Source organism: Chrysemys picta, chromosome 2, assembly GCF_011386835.1.
Source record: "Chrysemys picta bellii isolate R12L10 chromosome 2, ASM1138683v2, whole genome shotgun sequence".
Taxonomy (NCBI): Eukaryota; Metazoa; Chordata; order Testudines; family Emydidae; genus Chrysemys; species Chrysemys picta.
The window spans coordinates 253,318,370-253,338,856 of NC_088792.1; the positions used below are offsets into that span (position 1 = coordinate 253,318,370).

The following is a 20,487-nucleotide window of genomic DNA, read 5'->3' on the forward strand; positions in this document are numbered from 1 at the left end:
AATGCTGAAAACCCACTCCCATTCTGGTTTCTTCTACTCATAATATTTAGTAAGAGGATATGAGTAATATTTCTACTTTTCTTCAAGGGGTAAGCTCTTCCTACCTTGAATGGTATTACTTCTTAAAGGCTTTGTCATTGGGAGTTTGCTGCTCCTCTCGGAGTTTAACTATTGGCTGGTCAGCAAGCCCTCCCCCCGCAACCCACTGAAACATGTAGCATTAAGCCTGCAACAAATTCAAATTCAGATCAGGCAGAATTATCCCTCCCCCTAAGACCTTTAATTTGAAGTCAGACGTCTTTCCTACTACTGAGGGCCAAGAGGAAAATTAGACTTAAGTTCTCACCAGGCCCACATTCAAGACTGTGTGTGGATGTACTTAAGTTGTGTCAACTGACCTTGGGAGGCAAAAGTGTGAACAAAATTTCAGTTCAGGAGTATTACAACTTGCTACTAACAAACATGATTTACGTACATGTTAGGCATAAAATAGTAGCCACCAGTTAACTGCTCATATGCTTTAGTTAGAGTCAAGCAATGAACAAAATGCTCTATTCATGGTGACATGTAATAAAATTCCTTGCTTAACAAGCAAGTTTTAATGGTACTTACTGTCAAGTTGTCTCTCAGTAATTGCATTATTAGCGTGCTGTCTTTGTAGGACTCTTCGCTTAATGTATCAAGTTCAGCAATGGCTTCATCAAAAGCCTAGAGGGTTTAAAAAAAAAGTTATTGCCCATATAATATAGGTTACATAAAACATTTAAGCTTTTGATTCTTTTTAAAAAACTTACAGTCTTTGCAAGGGAACAGGCTTTCTCCGGAGAATTCAGAATCTCATAGTAAAACACAGAGAAGTTCAGAGCCAGGCCTAATCTGATTGGATGTGTTGGTTGCATCTCCTTTTTACTGATTTCAAAAGCTTCTTGATACGCCTGTTGTGACTGCTCCACTATCCCTTCAAGAAAAACAACATGCATTTACACAGCTGTGTTCAAGACTTATGTTTTTATCACGTAACTAACATGAGTAATATGGTAGGGTTTAGTTTCCTCATTAATAAGGAGATCTTAGCTTTACAAATATTTTCACAGCATAGTACTGTTTTAAAAACAGTTTTGCAGAATTAGCCAGTTATCAAAGCAACATGGCCAAATTAGGTTTGGCCCAAAATAAGCATTAAAACTTGATGGAGATAGCTGGTCAATATGTAAAGCTGAATTTGCCACCCAAGCATTGCAGCATTTTTATAGTACTTAGTAAAGAATGAAGAGGCAAGGCACAAAAAGTTTAGCATAAGTTTAAGAATTCTAGTATCTAACCTATACGTATAAGGCTACAATTTCATCTGACTGTGTCTCTTTAATGCTGCAAAATATTCCAAATCTACCTTTTATTACAGACAGGGCTGGCAGCATTGCATATTAATGTTGCTCCCACATTTACCATTATAAGCCCATTTGCAATTGCTTATAAAGCTTTGTGAAACTATTTCTCCTACACAAATAACTGTCAGGTACTAATATGTAACTTGGGGAATCTCTTCTTTTTGTTGAGGGAAGACAGCTAGTCTCTGGGTACTGTTCTGGTGCCTTTGCACTGGACCCACACACTATTCAGTTAGGGTTCAATGTAAAGTCAGTTCTGAATAGTTTGCAAACAAAGCAGAAGACACTTACCATGAACTGTTTTCAGAGTAGCAGCCGTATTAGTCTGTATCCGCAAAAAGAACAGGAGTACTTGTGGCACCTTAGAGACTAACAAATTTATTAGAGCATAAGCTTTCGTGGACTACAGCCCACTTCTTCGGATGCATCCGAAGAAGTGGGCTGTAGTCCACGAAAGCTTATGCTCTAACAAATTTGTTAGTCTCTAAGGTGCCACAAGTACTCCTGTTCTTTTTACCATGAACTGTTAGGGTACAAATTTAGAATTAGAAAGAACCTTTTTTTGGCTAGACTTGCTACAATTCTACAGTATTTTTAAAAAATAGCTGACAAACTAGGTGTTTGGACCCTCAAGGACTAAGAGACTAAGCTATAGGGCAGTGGTTCCCAAATTTTAACATCCTGTGAACCCCTTTCACTAAAATGTCAAGTCTCGCAAACCCCCTCCTAGAAATGAATATTTCCAGGGATTTTCTCCTTTGCCTAAGTATAAATTATAAAAGCCATGATCTTGGAAATACAAAATTTGTTTTCATGACATGCTGCTTACACATGATTTATTATTATTATTTATCATTACAGTATTTTTATTACATTATGAAAACGGCAATACTATTCCAAGATCTCACTTTCGTAGCTTGTATCACTTTGAATAAGCCTGTTATAAGACAAGGCTCCTATGTTTCATCAAGGATTATCAGATGTGAAACAGCATGAAGGTATTTAAAAAGCCAACTCAAAGAATTCCTCCTACACAAGCATTCAGGTCTTGAGCAGTCCAGGCAAACAATTATGGTGACCAGACAGCAAATGTGAAAAATCGGGACGGGGGTGGGGGGGGTAACAGGAGCCTATATAAGAAAAAGACCCCAAAAGTTCCTATAAAATTGGGACATCTGGTTACCCTACAAACAATGCACGTTACAACAAAGCTTAAACTTCTTCTTCATAATAATTTTAAAAACAATACTAGCTGCCTATTTAATTTTAAAAATAGCAAAAAATATCTACCTCCCTTTCCATTTCTTATAGGAGTCTTGAAGTTGAAATCTCCTCAGTGTGATACATAGGCTTGCTTTGATCTGCTTAGCTCTTGGAAGTCCAGGGGCTGCTGGCCCTGTGCTGCCCTCCGTCTGCCATTAGGGAATTTTTTCCCCGAGAACCCCCTGTAACATTTCATGAACCCCAGTTTGGGAACCACTGCTATAGGGGTACTGCTTACCCTTGCTAATATGTCTACTAGGTTGTTACATGTTTGTATCTATGTAGATACAGTAAATAGGTAAAAGTAGTTTCTAAAACAATAAGCAATCCAATTTATGGGATCACAATACAATTCCTAGATCTGGACACTTCACTCTGGTGCTGCTACTTGGTTCCCAGTGGTTGAAAGAATTCTTTAGAATTCTGAGACTACTAATAGTGTTTGATGGCAATTGATCATGATCATTAAGTTCCCCAAGCTTAATTCTCACAAGTCAACATAATATATGGAGACCCTGTGACAGATGAAATGAATGTACCTAGGCTTTAAATTTAATTCACAGATGCAAAATTGTCAAACAGGTTTTAATACTGAAGATAAAACTGGTAGGTTAATGAATTGAAGGATACAGAGAGAAGAATCTGAACATTTTTGTACGACTGGTAGAAATGGCCAGCTATATGTACAATTCCACAACCTCCAAGGGTGGGACAATCTGATCTGAGCACCCCATCCAAAGAATCTATGCTGGAATAATCAAAGCAACTCAGGCCTTGTTCCGTCAAACCTTTAGACCTTTTAGGCAATAGCTCTGGTACCCTTCACAGGTATTTAGTTAATACATTACAGGGTTTATACTGAAGTTCAGGTGAAGGTAGCCAACTACCTGCAGTTTGAGGGGACAAACCAGTTTCATCTGAAGACTCAAGGTTGCTAAGACATTAAAGGTGGCCAAATAAATTGGAGGTTAGGTCTGTCTTAGCTCAAGAAGACTATTCTCATTCCAGTACATCATGAGTCTGGGTCATTAGCCCCTTCCATTCCAAGGTGGGTTCCAGCCTCCTTGAGGGTCAATACCTAGTTTGTCTGCTATTTTTTAAAATACTGTAATAGTGTAGCAAGTCTAGCAAAAAAAACCCTAAATATTAAGCCTTGCGGAGAAAGGGTAGGGTACTGAACGCCCCCCACCCAATGGCAGAAATATGAACAGAGATGGCTGGGACAAAGGGAACTCTTATCTCAATTCTGAAACTAGGGATACACACATATACAAGCATAATGGTTGACTGCTTCAGGAGTGTTTCATAACCAACCACACGTTTGCTACAGTGGGGATCTGCAAAGCACACTTGTAAGGGAGAATCCCTGGTGACTGTTTGAGAGCTACTGACCTACCACAATTAGCTAATAAACAGGGAATTTCTAGAACCACGGAGCTAAACCACCTTTTAATTCTATTTAACATTAATCATCTCCCAGAAACAGAGTAGAGCATTATCCCATTTAAAGCAAGCCCATTTTTTGACAAAATTAACAAGAAGCTGACATACTGTACCTTTCTTGTCATCCCCAGCAGCAACCTCAGCCAAGTAACGGTAGTAGTCTCCTTTCATTTTCAAATAGAAAACTTTACTTTCTGCTTGGGAAGCGTTAGGAATCAAGAACTTTTCCAACAGAGACTAAAATCAAAACAAAGAGTACTCTGTTTTACACAACCATACCTTTCAATAGTATTGTAGATCCATCAAATTAGTTATATTGCAGGTTTTTCAAAAAGTCAAGAAAACTTGGTTCTGATAAGCTTTAGTCTGCCTAGCTTTTATCAACTTCTTTGCTGAATATGCCATGTTGCGATCTACAGAAGGAATTGTTTTAGGTACAGAATGCTCAACAGTACAAAACACCTAAATAACTGAAATGTAGGGTAACTGTAATGCTTATTCTTCCATTAAAGTGGAGTTTCATAGGCAAACTGGGAAATTTTTCTTCAGCTACATTAGTATTAGCGCTTACATAGCAACAATGTGGCATCTATCTCCCAGGCTACAAAACAATTTTACATTTGTTTGAAGTCACTTATTGCAGAGTACTTAAAACCTATTTGTGTAACATGCCATACTTAATTCTTGACTGTTCTAGCATATTCTTCCTTAACTCTGATTTAAAATGGGTTATCTGGGGAGGAATGAGTAACAACACCTTGAAGAGGAGCAATGTATTTATACTTCACATAAGACAGTGATTACAAAAAAATTCTAGTTAATCCTTGGTTTTATAAGCTCTCTACTTCAATCTGAATATAATTCCATTTAGCTAGTTGTAAATTATTCTAATAATGGAGTCTTAAACTGAGGATAGTATGCCTGCATACACAGCCTAAAATTTTAACAGAAAGATAGAAACAAAGTTACAAACATCGATTCTCAAATGTTGTTCCAGACATCACTACTAAAACCCCCACGTTTAGAGCAAATTAGATTTTGATCAGTAGTGGAATAGAAGCACTATTTAAAAACACTACAGTACGTGGCTCAATGCAACTATTCACCTTGACACTTTTGTACCCAGTAGTAATTACTGTGTGTTACACTGTGCCATTATTATCCTAGCAGTATTCTATATCTTACATCATTTAATGGTGCATGTTTATAATTATGCTAATAAAACACTAGCATATTTTTGGCTGAAGTGTAGCCATGTAGCCAGTTTTATTATGGTGGAAAAGTGAAGACAAATTAGTCATCTCTAGTACTTGTCTCTTTTGACTTTTCAGGACATTTCAGATTTAGCATTGTAGTCAAGTTTCCTCCCCCAAATTGGGTGCTTAAAGTTAGGCACCTACATAAATGACTCAGTTTTCTTCCAAAAGTGGAGGCCACTTCTTTAGGTGTCTAACACCCAAGTTGAAAAAAAGTTGGGCATAGCATGCATCTAAAGTTGAGTGAGATTTTAGAGGCAGTTACACATGTTAGAATTTAAAGGTATCTGGGATACGTAACGTTAAAGTTTGACAAGAGACTATTCATTAATGGTAACTTTTCTGCTACCTAACTTCTACAAAAAGAACCAACATTTCAACTTTATCTCACACAGTTCTTAGATTATCCTTTCAAACTCATGATAGAATGGGGGGGGGGGGGGGTGTTCAAGACTCCAGAACTATGGACAGTTTTGCAGCACTTACTACTACGACTGAGCTAGGAGATTAGTTGGAGCAGAAGCAACATGCATGTTTCCTTCTTGGGAGGGGCATTATCCCCATATTCAGAACACACTCGTAGTGAATTCTTATGTGGTACCAGATTTGGCAAACAGCATGTGAAGTAGCAGGAAAAACCATGCGTGTCATTGAGTAAAGTGATATGGGAGGAGTGAACCAATTAAAGGATATAGCAATACTCTTAAAAAGGTTGCTGTTAATTTTCATGAGTCATGAAATTTAATACGACTTGAAGACCAACTCCACCCAAATTCAAGATGAAAAACTACTTTAAGCCAATGTCTCCCCATCCCCCAGTAGATGCGAATAGCCAGGATGCTGGGTGGGTGGAAGCAAGACTCAGACCAGAAGAAACGTCTATTGTCTATACTCTGACAAGGTTAGAGAAAGCCCACTAGTGTAGTTTTAGTACTGCATACTTCTAGCATCTTTCATAAGATTAGTGATTCGCAAAGCATCTTAACTCCTGTGAAGTAGGTATCAACTCCTACAGATGCGTAACAAGACATGAGATAACTGATTGGTGGGTTCTTGGCTCTGGCATGAATGGTCGCAGCAGGGCCAATCATTGGGCAGAGATCTGACCCAAAAGCAAGTTAGTGTCACAGTGAGGGAGAACACCCTAATCTTTGTTCTAACCAGGCACCCTTCAAAATTTTAGTCTTATGACCTGCTTTTCACAAGTGCCAAGAATTTGCAGCTTTCATTAAATTCAGTGGTGATTCCAGGTATTCCAAGAACTAAAAAAATAGCCAGTCCACTCATTCTTAATTATAGCCCTGAAAAGAATGTCTACCAGATTAGTTAGTATGCACATAACCCTTTGGCACGAGTCCCCACCCTCAGATAAGCCATATCTACACATTCTCAGTTACAAATGTCAAGAAATAGGAATTAACCCCAGAAGTTTTCTGTAACATGGTTCCAGCTATGCAGAAGAATAACTAGCTTCTCTTATGAAGTCTGGCAGTTGGCAACCAGTAAGATTCATATCCCTTTATTAACAACTCCCCACTGCCACAGCTCCAGGTGAAATTCTAAATCTATAAAAATACCCATTGCTTAATGGTTTTGTTTGCTGGCTGACAAGTGAAGGGACATATTTGCACTGGTGGTAGAAAGTATTACTAATTAAGAAAGCCTCTTCTACAGCTGAGATGTTAGCAGCGCAGCCAGCTGCTCGGAAAATGAAAATCCTGTATCATGAAAAAGTTACCCAAGTAAGAGAGGATATTGCTCAAACTATCTTTTTAAAAGAATCTTATGCTAATGAGAAAAGTTATTTAGCTACCAGCGCTCTGGAACAGCATAAGGTTAAAAAGTCTGTCCATGTCTCTAATGGTGAGGTTGAGTGCCTTTCTTAATAACAAGTAGGATGGACAAAGTACTGCCAATATACTTCAAGAAAGACTTTGCTCATGACAAGTACATTAAAGACCACAAACATTTTTTAGAAAATGATCAGTATGTTATATGTTACATTTATGGTTAGAAAAACTATTCTCCATTTTAGTAATCTTTCAGTGTTATCAAATGTCTAGGAAGCTTCACTATTTATACACCTCTACCCGATATAACATGAACTCGGATATAACACGGTAAAGCAGCGCTCCGGCGGATCAAAGCAAGTTTGATATAACGCGGTTTTACCTAAAATGCAGTAAGATTTTTTGGCTCCCGAGGACAGCGTTATATCGGGGTAGAGGTGTAGTCTTTATAGTAAGTGTATCCGGTTTCTGTGGGTCTTTCACAGCAACAAAGGGAGAGAATTTTAAGTTAAGTGTTGGTAAAAAAAGAAGTTGCAGAGGACTTAGGACAGATATGATATCCAAAGCTTTTTAAAAAATGATTAAGCTTTGAGTTTCTTGCCAGTTGATCTATGCCACCATTTTATGACCACGAAGTAGACCTTGTCCAATCTACTAATGAGGCTCTGATAATGGACAGGCCTGGAGAGGCTCTGCCAGGATTATCAGAAATGCCAATGATGAAATTTGAAATTCAAGCATTTGATAGTATCAGAGGGGTAGCAGTGTTAATCTGAATCTGTAAAAAGCAACAGAGCGTCCTGTGGCACCTTTGAGACTAACAGAAGTACTGGGAGCATAAGCTTTCGTGGGTAAGAACCTCACTTCTTCAGATGCAAGTAAAGGAAATCTCCAGAGGCAGGTATATATCAGTGTGGAGATAACGAGGTTAGTTCAATCAGGGAGGGTGAGGTGCTCTGCTAGCAGTTGAGGTGTGAACACCAAGGGAGGAGAAACTGTTTCTGTAGTTGGACAGCCATTCACAGTCTTTGTTTAATCCTGATCTGATGGTGTCAAATTTGCAAATGAACTGGAGCTCAGCAGTTTCTCTTTGGAGTCTGGTCCTGAAGTTTTTTTGCTGTAAGATGGCAACCTTTACATCTGCTATTGTGTGGCCAGGGAGGTTGAAGTGTTCTCCTACAGGTTTATGCATCTGAAGAAGTGAGGTTCTTACCCACGAAAGCTTATGCTCCCAGTACTTCTGTTAGTCTCAAAGGTGCCACAGGACGCTCTGAAGCATTTGATAGAAGAGCCAGCTCACTGACAACATATACAACAGTCTGCCCAATGAAGAAAGGCTGTTACAGCAGTTTAATAAATATTCAAGTTGCAAAACCAATGCCTTTTGCCTAGGTTTTTCTTGGTTTATTGCCTCAATGTTAATCGCTCAACATTGTGAGCTACCATCCTTTCAGAATCTCATCTTGTGGCCACAAAATATTTCTGTAATTAAAAGTGCTGTTCTTAGGAAACAGCAAAGAGTTTGTCTAGCAGCCAGGAGTTTTATGAAAGGCAGGCAGAGAATAGAAGACATTGCATCATTCTTTAGGTCAGCACTGCAAGACTCATGAAAGTTTACCATCCCAGGCTCAAGATCTACTCATACACTCTTACTATGATACAAGATATTTTTTGTCCATGATGAGTATCTTTAGATAAATGGAATTCCTTTTTCAAGGCTGAGCTAGGTAGAAGTACAAGATTACACCTCATCAGCCCACTGAACACACAGTTTATCTAAAAGGGATACAATACTCTGGCATGAAAATTCTTTAGTTCTGGTTCAGGACAGTGGCCATTATAAAATCCCTCAGAAGATTTAATAATTCCCTCAACACACCCTGAACATGGGAGTTATGCATTGCTCCCCAACCCTTGGCAGCTAATGGGCGTGCACGTACTGAAGCAAGGAGGTTTATCCCTTATAAGTTATCCTAGCTAAATAATGTAACCATGGATCTTATTCTGGGTAAGCAGCTAATCCTTTAAATCCTTTGGCTTCAATATCTTGGAGCAGTGAGTTCCACGTTTAAGCCCAGATAGTACTTCCTTCCATCTGTTTTAAACGTGTTGCACTTCAATTCATTGATGTCCCCTTGTTCTTTTATTATGAGAAGAGAATCAGGTGCTCCACTGCTGTCGATTCTGTAGACCTCTAACATGATCCTTATCAGTCTCGAAGAAAACAACCTAATCTTTCCAATTTCTAATATAACTGGGTTTTGTTTCTGCTGCATCTTTGAGATGATATGACCCTAACTACAAGCAAGGACTATTTAGATAAGTTCTTTGAGATGTGAGGCCCCTACATGTATTCCACACATGGGTATGCATGTGCAACATGCGCCAGAGTCTGGAGATTTTAGCAGGCAGTGTCCATTGTGCAATAGATCTCTTTGTGCTCCCTAGGGTATGAGACAGTGCAGGTCGACAACTCCTCAGTTCCTCCTCTCACGGCAAATCTAATCCAGGTCCGAAGCATAGGAGATGGAAGGCAGGTAGTGGAATACAGATAGGGACCACACATCTTTAAGAACTCCCAATCACAGTAAGTAACCTCTATTTCTTCTTTGAGCACAGGTCCCTATGTGTACTTCACATATGGGTGACTGACAAGCAGTACTCAGACTGGAGATAGGTGTGAGGAAGCGGTCAATAAAAATGTATGCAATACTGCAGATCCCACTGCTGCATCCACAGCAGAGGCCTGGACTGGAGCATAATGCCTATCAAACGTTCGTTTGGAACTCCAGGTGGCTGCTCTGCGTATGTCCTGCATTGGGACCTCCTGTAGGGATGCTACCATGGCAGCCTGTGCTCTTGTGGAGTGGGCCATTATACTACCATGGAGATGAGCCAGTTTGTAGCATTTGATAATGCAGCCAGAAACCCACTTAGAAATCCTCTAAGAGGCTATAGCTTGACCACAGGACCTCTCTACTATTACAATGAGTCAGAGACTGCCTGATAGGCTTGGTTCTTTGCAGGTAAAAGACCAGTGCTTGCCTGACATTGAAGGAATGAAGTCTCAGATTAAGGGTGGGATTTTGGAAAAAGAACAAGCAAGTGAATACACTGGTTAAGGTGGAATTCAGAAACGACTTTGGGTAGAAGTGTAGGGTGAAAGCAAAGGGATAGGTTGTCCTTGGGAAATACCATGAAGGGCAGTTTGCCATGAGGGCTCCAAGTTCATTGACCCTCCTGGCCAAAGTGATGGCCACTAGAAACTCCAGTTTCATGGGTAGGTGGGACATGGAACATGTTGCTACAGGTTCAAACGAAGGACCAAAAGTTTTGACAGCACAAGGTTATGATCTCATAGCGGTTGGTGTTGGTTTAATGACTGATATAAAGGCCTTGAGGTCCTTCATGAACCGTATTGTAGTTGGGTAAATAAAGACAGAGCACCCGTCTACTGGAGGGAGGAAGGCACTAATGGCTGGTATGTGGACTTGTAATGAGCTGATTGAGAAATCAGGAGGTTTTTTTTTTTTTTTAATTTATTTTATTAAGAGACAGTAGCTAATCTAAAACTATAGGGTTGCTTGGCGAGACTGGGTGAGATTGATTCTGTTGCATCCAGGCGAAGCAGTGTTTCCGTTTAGCCAAACTGGTATTGATTGATTCTTTTTTTATTCTGGATAAGTATCGCCTGACAGGGGACTAACTAGAGTGCTTATTTCCAACACCAATCCAAACATCAGGTCGTGAGATCAAGAGTCTGGATTGGGGTGTTGACTCAGGGCAAGGTCAGGGTTAAAGAGTTCTGGGAAGGTCTAGATTTTGATTGGAGGATGGGCTGACATTGACAGCTCTCGGAACCCGAAGTGTCTTAGCCAGTAGAGTGCTAGAAGAGTGACATTGGCCTCTTCCACAGGTGCTTTAAAAGAGATGTTATGAAGTAGGGGGATGGGATGAAAGGCATATCAGAGACTGCTTTTCCACGCTAGCAGGACAGTGTCGCCATTGGAGTCATGGATTATGGCTCCTCTGGAACAAAGAGATTTTTGTTCATTTGAGACACAGAGAGGTCTCCTAGAAGAGGGTGAATATCTGACAGAATGCAGTCATGGATTTCCAACTCATGGCCTGCCGAGAAGTGCCTACTGAGGTTTTCTGCTAAAGCCTCAATGTGAACTCCTGGGAGGTATGCCACCTGGATAGTGGTGCTGTGCCTGATGGACCAGTTCCAAAGCCTGACTGTCTCCAAACAAAGCAGGAGCAATCTCGCACCTCCCTGTTTGTTATGTAGACCTGGGGTTCTCAAACTGGGGGTCGCGAGCTTATAATGGAGGTGGGGGTTGCGAGCTGTCAGCCTTAATCCCCAAGCCCCACTTCACCTCCAGCATTTATAAGTGTGTTAAATATAAAAATAAGTGTTTTTAGTTTAGAAGGCGGAGGATATCACACTCAGATGCTTGCTGTGTGAAAGGGGTCACCAATACAAAAGTTTGATAACCACTGATGTAGACGGTGGTGGTGATATTGTTCTACATCATTTGGATGTGAAGGAAGCAAATGAGTGGGAGGAAGGTCTTACATGCACGGTGAACCGCCCACAGCTCCAGAACGTTGAATGTCCCAGCAGTGGGCTGGGAATGGGTAGTGGTCGCAGTGGTAGAGGCGGATGAAAAAAGTGGGACTTCTGTGTCTACTGTCACTTGCAGGGAGGTTCGGCAGGACACTGGTAGTAGAGTGCATGAGGAGGAGATGGTGGTGGTTTATAGTTTTGCCTTTGCTGTTTCCTCCTGGACCTGGTGGATAGATCCCCCGGGAGTAAAGGGTAGACCGTAAGAGTCCTTTAATGAGTGGAGGGAGTCATCTCCTTGTTAAAGGGAAGGTCTTGGATGGTATTTTGCACCTACCTGGGGAAGCCGGAGGATTGCAACCACAAATCCCTCCTCATAACAATACCAGTAGCTAAACCTCTGAATGCTGTATCTGCTGCATTAATTGCATCCTGAAGGGCCGTTTTTGCCACCAGTCTGCCCTCCTCTAAAAGAGGAACTGGGTTCTTTCCTAAGAGGAAAGTTTGCCCAGAAAGGCTTCCATTCTAGAACAGTTATTAAGGTCATACTTGACTAACAGGGCCTGGTAATTGGCAATGCAGAATTGCAAGTCTGCAGTGAAGACCTTTCAGCCCAGGAGGTCATCTCTTGGAACCCGTGTCTGATGGAGTGGGGTCCTTAGGTACTGTGACCTTTTTCATTTTGTGGCAGCCTTCACCAACAGGTAGTTGGGAAATTCAGCTCCCCCTTGCCGGGACAAAATAGTTCCTCTTAGGTCTGGGAGCACAGGAGGCTGAGGTAGGCCAGATCAATCTCATCAGTTCCAATATGGTCTCTAACTGGAAGGGCTACCTTACTCGGGGCCTGAGGCTGCAGAATGTCTAACAGTTGGTGGTGTGGGTCTTGGACTTCCTCTAGAGATATCTGGAGATTGTCAGCCACTCTTCGTAATAAGTCCTGGTATTGCTTATGGTTTACTGGTGGGGATGGGGAAGAAGAAGAAACTGCCTCTTCTGGAGAAGAGACAGAGATTCCAGTCGGAACTCGTCAGTACCTGCAGTTCCAGTTCAACACCCCCCTCTTCCTCATACACCGATGGAACTGGTTGTTGACTGGTCGGAAGAAGAGCAGAAAGACTCCTGGGTGGGTCCTGAACATCTGCTATAGGGATCCCACAGCACCCAATAAGGCCAAAAAGAGGGACCAACCGTTGGGGGGGGGGGGGGGGGGGGGGGACGGGGACGGGAAAGGGGCATGGAATGGGAAACTACTGGTCCCTAGGGAGGTTGTGTACATAAGAGTAGTGACTGTTATCCTGGATCACTGTCTGGGTTTGGCTCTCTCTGTGGGGATGAAGGCAGGACCAGCCCATCAGATTCATTCTGAATCGGGAGGGGGTGTGGGGGGGGAAATCGCTCCTGTTGGAATGGTGGAGCTGTTGGTACCAGGGCAATCCTGCCTGATGGTTCCGAGACTGTTCCTGGATACCAAAGTAGTATCTTCCGGTTTAGTAATGTCCTTCAGGAGGGCTGCACCAGAGAATAGAGGAGACTGCAAATAGGGGGAGTAAAATATCCTCCAGTACGACATAGATCTCTCTGCTCTCCAGTGTGCGTGGGTCTTGGTGGTCAGCACTGACGGTATAGGAGCATCTTTAAACGTGGTGTGTTCTTTGGGCGGATGAGTTGGTACTGCAGATTCTGGAGCCGCGCTCATCCGCAGGACCAGTGGATGATGGTCCTTACGTTTTAGTACCACCTTCTTTCAGTCTCAGGGTTTTTTTTGCGGAATCAGTTCCTTAGGGTCTGAGAGTAAGGGGTCACCCGACCTTAGTGGGCTCAGGGAAGGAGCACTTCTCTTATGGATGGTCTTCAACCAGGTTTGTCCTTGTGCCCATGAAAGTGTCCCTTGTTCTCATGGGAATCCCTGGAGAAAAGTCTTTATGTTTAGAAACTGAGGGCTCCACTCTTAAGCATGTGCTCACAGGGGCACTGCTTGTTTGGTGAGGCCAATGTATTGGGGGGGGGGGTCCTGCCTGGTCCAAATCGGAGACATGCCTCATGGCCTTCTCCACTAAGTGTTTTCTAAGGCTTAGCTAATGGCCTTTGAGAGTTCTCAGTGGAAACAAGCAACAAATGCTGCACTTTGTCAAAATATGCATCAGACAGGAGAGGCAGCATTGATGTTCGTCCCTGACGGAGAAGTACACAGGGCAGGAGACAGGTTTTGAAGCCCAGGACTCTGGACATTGCCTCCCTATGGTCAGGGACCATATCCAGTCTGGGGAAACAAACTACACAAGCTATACTAAAAACTAACTATACTACGCTAAAATAATAACTCTTTAAAATCTTATTTACAGGATTTTCTGAAAGGCTGGAGCAGGACGACGCTGGATTCCCAGTCAGGCCATGGGATGGTAAGAAGGAACTGAGCGGGCATTGACCCACACTGCCTCTTATGCCCGTACTCGAAGCGCAAGGAGATCTACTATGCATGTGGGGCCAATGGACACTGCTTGCTAAAATCTTCAGACTTGGGCACATGGTACGTGTGGGTACCTCACATGTGGAATACACATAGGGACCAGCACTTAAAGAGGAAACTTGGCACATTTCTATCCCAACCCCAGGTAGTTTCATTCCCCCCCACCCACCCAGAGAAATTTAAGACAGATTAAAAAAAAGATACAATATAGACAGCTTCAGTACAAGCTTCACTAATCTGCCAGCGAATCTCAGTCCTGATCTACTTCTAGGCTTATGATGAAACAGCCAAGAACACTTATTATAGTTAAGAGCTATGTCCAGTAATCTGCAGTGGCACGCTGTCACTGCATCTTTTTTGCCTATTAGCTTAGGCTAGATTGGAACTAGTGATCTTAAAGATATTTACTGTTCCACTCTGAGAAGTGACCAAAGCAAGAGATTTATTTTTCCACTATTCCAGCTGCTGAGAAAACCACCAGCTAGTTAGAAGATCAAGGCAAATATACACATTCAGTTTGCACTACTAAAACATCTACACATTGTAAGTTTACATGATGGTTTACAAATGTAGCAGATATGTTCTTTCCCCTGAGGGACTACAGTCATTTAACACATTTGTTCCCGTGGTCCAGCAAAATGAAGTTTATCCCAGAGATGCTTACTGTTCTTTTTAACTAACTAACTAAATAAAAAAAACTTACATTTTGCAACATAAAGTGCTTTTCCTTCATGTACGCAGTGTACATACTGGAGTTAGGAAGTTGTGGTCTGGACTTAAACTGAAGACTGGAACGCAATCCATGGAGATTAAAATAGTTCTTTGCTGGCATCTGGTGCCTGAACTACCTTGCTAGAAAAGTGTGTTCAGTCACATCTTTTGGTGAAACTAACCTGGTAGGAACAGGTTACTTAATTCAACAGAGGATGTTAAACCAATGTCCTACTTAGGCCAGCTGCTTCTAGTTCTGAGTGTGTACACCGATGAAATTGTTGATGAAGCTTTCAGTAAAAGTGAATGTTGCCGTCTGGGGATTCTGAATAATATTGTACCTGAGAAAGGTTTCTGCAATAGTGTTCTTTTTAAAAGTATTTCCCTTCTGACAAACAAGGGCAGGTCATTAGGAGCAGGCTCACTTGTCCCAAAGATATCAGCTGCTCATTAACAGCAATATATCTAATTTAAGAGAAAGAATACGTAAGAACTCACGGTGGATAAAAATCAATGATTTAAAAAAAAAAAAAAAGTTTTTTTTAACATAGGTTTTACCTCAAAGCATTTTATCAAAAAAAATCTGATCTAAAAATAGTTTTAATTAAGCTACATTATAGCTCAAAGATATCTCATCATGGAATAGGGATTATAAATTCTAATTCTATACTATGAGAAAATATATTCATGTAATGTTTAAGAAAAGTTTTATAAATGCGTTCCAATAGTTCATGGATTAGGGACCCAATCTATGGGGTTCCAGGGGCTTCTCTATAGATTATTTAGGTTAATCTTTCTATCTACCCAATGGGACTCAGTGCTCAGTCTAGAAGATACCATCAGAGATGCTTAGTTTTGCAGTTCTCAAACTGTGGATTTGTGTCTCCAGAGAACATGCTTGTTAACTGCAAAAATGTTCTAAAATAAATAAATGAATATATAGAGGTGAGAAATAACAGACTTCAACCCTATTGTTCCCTTGCAAATTTGTGTTCTCAGAGTCAATCCCTTACCTCTGTCTATAAGTGCAAAGTTTCAAAAAGTTCAATGAATAGAAGATTGTTGGGGGCGGAATAGATCTAGACAAGGAGAAGAAGTCTGGAGATAAATGCGAGACAGGAGGGACAGGCAGTGGAAACAAAAGTGAAACTGTTTGAGCAGCATATTCCAGAAGTCTTGAGGTCTTTCTGAGGGTATGTCTACACTACGAGAGTAGTTCGATTTTACTTAAATCGAATTTTTGGAATCGATATTGCAAAGTCGAACGTGTGTGTCCACACTAAGGACAGTAATTCGACTTTGTGAGTCCACACTAACGGGGAAAGCGTCGACATTGGAAGCGGTGCACTGTGGGCAGCTATCCCACAGTTCCCGCAGTCCCCGCTGCCCATTGGAATTCTGGGTCGAGCCGCCAATGCCTTCTGGGTAAAAAAATGTGTCGAGGGTGCTTTTGCGTAACTGTCGTCATCCGTCCATCACTCCCGCCCTCCCTCCCTGAAAGCGCCGGCGGGAAATCAGTTCGCGCACTTTTCTAGTCAGTGACAGCGCGGACGCCACAGCACTGCGAGCATGGAGCCCGCTGCGACCATCGCTGCAGTTGTGGCCGTTGTCAACGCCTCGCAGCTTATCATCCACCTTTCCCAGAGGCAGATACAGATAAATCAGGCGAGGAGGCTACGGCACCGCGGTGAGGGCCTGAAGTCTGAGAGTAGCACAGACCTGTCAGAAAGCACGGGACCCAGCACGGAGGACATCACGGTGGCAATGGGTCATGTGGATGTTGTGGAACGGCGATTCTGGGCCCGGGAAACAAGCACGGACTGGTGGGACCGCATAGTGCTGCAGGTCTGGGATGAATCCCAGTGGCTGCGAAACTTTCGCATGCGGAAGGGGACTTTCCTTGAACTTTGTGAGTTGCTGTCCCCTGCCCTGAAGCGCAATGACACCCGGATGCGAGCAGCCCTGACTGTCCAGAAGCGAGTGGCCGTAGCCCTCTGGAAGCTTGCAACGCCAGACAGCTACCGGTCAGTCGCGAACCACTTTGGCGTGGGCAAATCTACTGTGGGGATTGCTGTGATGCAAGTAGCCAAGGCAATCGTTGATGTACTGCTGTCAAAGGTAGTGACCCTGGGAAACGTGGAGGTGATCATAGATGGCTTCGCCGCGATGGGATTCCCAAACTGCGGTGGGGCTATAGATGGAACTCACATCCCTATCCTGGGACCGGACCACCAGGCCAGCCAGTACATCAACCGAAAGGGCTACTTTTCAATGGTGCTGCAAGCACTGGTGGACCATAGGGGACGTTTTACAAACATCAACGTCGGATGGCCGGGCAAGGTTCATGACGCTCGCGTTTTCAGGAACTCTGGTCTGTTTAGACGGCTGCAGGAAGGTATTTACTTCCCGGACCACAAAATAACTCTTGGGGATGTGGAGATGCCTATAGTCATCCTCTGGGACCCACCCTACCCGCTAATGCCCTGGCTCATGAAGCCCTATACTGGCGCCCTGGACACTGAAAAAGAACTCTTCAACTACCGGCTGAGCAAGTGCAGAATGGTGGTGGAGTGTGCTTTTGGCCGTCTCAAGGGGAGATGGAGAAGCTTATTGACTCGCTGTGATCTCAGTGAAACCAATATCCCCATTGTTATAGCAGCTTGCTGTGTGCTCCACAATCTCTGTGAGAGCAAGGGGGAGACCTTTATGGTGAGGTGGGAGGTTGAGGCAAATAGCCTGGCTTCTGATTACGCCCAGCCAGACAGCCGGGTGATTAGAAGAGCCCAGCGGGACGCGCTGTGCATCCGGGAGGCTTTGAAAGCTAGGTTCCTGAGTGAGCACGGTAACCTGTGACTTTGTGTACAGAGAAGCTGAACCTGCCCCCGTTTCTTTACCCAGTTAATGTTGACTATCCTCTCCAGCTACATACCCCCTTCACCTCCTTCCAACACACGTTTAGAAATAAAATCACTTCTACTTTGTTAATGAACACCGTTTTCTTTATTACTGTTTTCGCGGGAATGTTTTAAACCTGGGACGCAGACTGTGGTGGGGAGCGGGTGTAGTGTAGTGACGCAAATGACGCTTCTAAACTCCAGGAATGACAGGCTCCGCAGTGGTGGACTGGTTGTTTCAACGGAGCCTGTCACCCCTCCTGATCGGGACTGTGTGTATGTGGGGGCTATGTGACTTTGTGGCAGGGGAGGATGGTTACAGATCCCCTGCTGCGTGGCTCTGTGATCCAGGATAAGGACCGCTGCATAAGATCTGTAACTGCCCTCCCCCGCCACAAAGTCACAGAGCAACCCACCCCCCACCACAGAACATGAAAACCACCTCCCAGACTGACCAGGGTAACTAGTGACTGGACTGTGTATGTGCCCTGCTGCTGGACCTGCCCCCGCCTATGTACCCTGCTAAAGGTGACTGTCCTGTCCAATTACCAACCCCCTTCCCCCCCTTCAGATAGACTCTCCTCCAAAAGAACATGATAGAAACAGTAATTAACAGAAACGTATTTTTTATTAGCAACCACACATGAAACTGGGGGGTGAAACTTGGATGGGGGCTTGTGTGAGGCGGGAAGGAAAGGACTTGTCAAATTTTGGGGAATGAGAGCCTTCTACTACTAGAGCAGTCTGCAGGGGTGGAGTGAGAGTTTGCACGGACTCTGCCGCCCCTCCTTCTTTGGACTTTGGGTGAGGGGGTTATGGGACTTGGTGGCGGGGGAGGGCGGTTACAGATAGACTGCAGCGGGGCTTTGTCCTCCTGCCTCCGTTCCTGCAGAACATCCACAAGGCGCCGGAGCGTGTCCGTTTGCTCCCTCATTAGTCCAAGCAGCGTTTGAGTCGCCTGCTGGTCTTCCTGCCGCCACCTCTCCTCCCGTTCCATGTGTGATCGGTGCATTTGGGACAAGTTCTCCTTCCACTGGGTCTGCTGTGCTGCCTGGGCTCGGGAGCAGCCCATAAGTTCCGAGAACATGTCCTCCCGTGTCCTCTTCTTCCTACGCCTAATCTGCGCTAGCCTCTGGGAGTGTGATGCCAGGCTAGGTTGTGAGACAGCCGCAGATGTGGCTGTGGGAATGTAGTTGTGAACAAAGAACATAGTCTTTCTCTGTGAACAAGACCATGCACAGCACCTATCACATGCGCACTCAGGACAAGGTCGAATTCTCGGCCTTCGCATTCAGTGCCTGGGGTCTTGCACTGCAGATCTGAGAAGCGGGGCAGGACACCGGAATTTGTGTAGCAGGCAGACATGGTAAGCCGTAGACTTGTGGCTGCTTAAAACTTCAATAGTAGCACTGGCCTCCTTTCACATTGAAAGCAATGCCAGTCCCTGCTGCCAGCAATCCGGCAAGCAGGAACTCTGCTCCTGTCCCACCCCCTCGCGGCTGTCCCAGGGAAAGATCCCTGTATGCTGCCCCTCTCCCGCCTCCACCGCGTGGCTGCAAACCGGCGTTTACAGTTCTGTAAAGGAACGGGCAAGCAGTCCCAATACTAACATTCCCCTACCTAATTCAAAGCAGGTCACCATGAGCGACATCACCCTGATGAAGATCTCAGACACTGATAAAGAAAGAATGCTTCGGGAAAGCCTCCAAAGACCAGGGCCGTATGCCGCCATGCTCTGCAGGGCAATGATCCCGGAGTACTTGATTGTCTCCTGGCGCGGAAACGTTTCATACCACGGAGGACCCAATAAGGCCGCTCTCCCCAGGAACCTGATGCAAAGGCTTTCCAATTACCTCCAGGAGAGCTTCCTCGAGATGTCCCAGGAGGATTACTGCTCTATCCCCGGACATATAGACCGCATTTTACTGTAGCTGCACTGGCAGGGACTAAACAGTAGAGCGGCTTGGGCAGAACAATCATGCTAAACCGGACATTGTTAGATTTTTTTTCAATAGTTGCACTGCCCAGGACTGAAACGTTAAGCGCCTAGGGCAAACTAATCATGAGAAACCCATTGTTGTTATTCTTAATATTCCTGTTCTGTTAAAAATAAATGTTTAGATGTTTAAAACACTTACTGGCTGATCCTTCCCCAGATTCTGTGTCCGGGTTAACGGCTGGGGACGGTTGGTAGGGGATCTCTGTAAGAGTGATGAAGAGATCCTGGCTGTCGGGGAAATCAGCGTTGTAAGCGCTGTCGACTGCCTCGTCCTCCTCATCTCCTTCCTCATCTTCCCCATCCGCTAACATGTCCGAGGAACCGGCCGTGGACAATATCCCATCCTCAGAGTCCACGGTCAGTGGTGGGGTAGTGGTGGCGGCCGCACCTAGGATGGAATGCAGTGCCTCGTAGAAACGGGATGTCTGGGGATGGGATCCGGAGCATCCGTTTGCCTCTTTGGTCTTCTGGTAGCCTTGTCTCAGCTCCTTGATTTTCACGCGGCACTGCGTTGCATCCCGGCTGTATCCTCTCTCTGCCATGGCTTTAGAGATCTTCTCGTAGATCTTTGCATTCCGTCTTTTGGAGCGCAGCTCGGAAAGCACGGACTCATCGCCCCACACAGCGATCAGATCCAAGACTTCCCGATCAGTCCATGCTGGAGCCCTCTTTCTATTATGAGACTGCACGGCCATCTCTGCTGGAGAGC

At 43.9% G+C, this 20,487-nt stretch overlaps 1 protein-coding gene across 5 annotated transcripts in view; it reads right to left on the reverse strand.

Annotated features, from left to right (window-relative positions):
* The window catches only part of YWHAZ (tyrosine 3-monooxygenase/tryptophan 5-monooxygenase activation protein zeta), a 36,914-nt gene that overhangs the window by 1,099 nt on the left and 15,328 nt on the right, over window positions 1-20,487 (reverse strand). For all 5 annotated transcript variants that reach the window (XM_005306624.5, XM_024109432.3, XM_065582217.1 and 2 more), the window contains exons 3-5: window positions 4,208-4,331; window positions 795-958; window positions 613-708 (exon numbers count right to left, since the gene is read on the reverse strand). In XM_005306624.5, coding sequence (XP_005306681.1) covers window positions 613-708; window positions 795-958; window positions 4,208-4,331 — 384 coding nt within the window. The remainder of the gene's footprint in view (window positions 1-612; window positions 709-794; window positions 959-4,207; window positions 4,332-20,487) is intronic.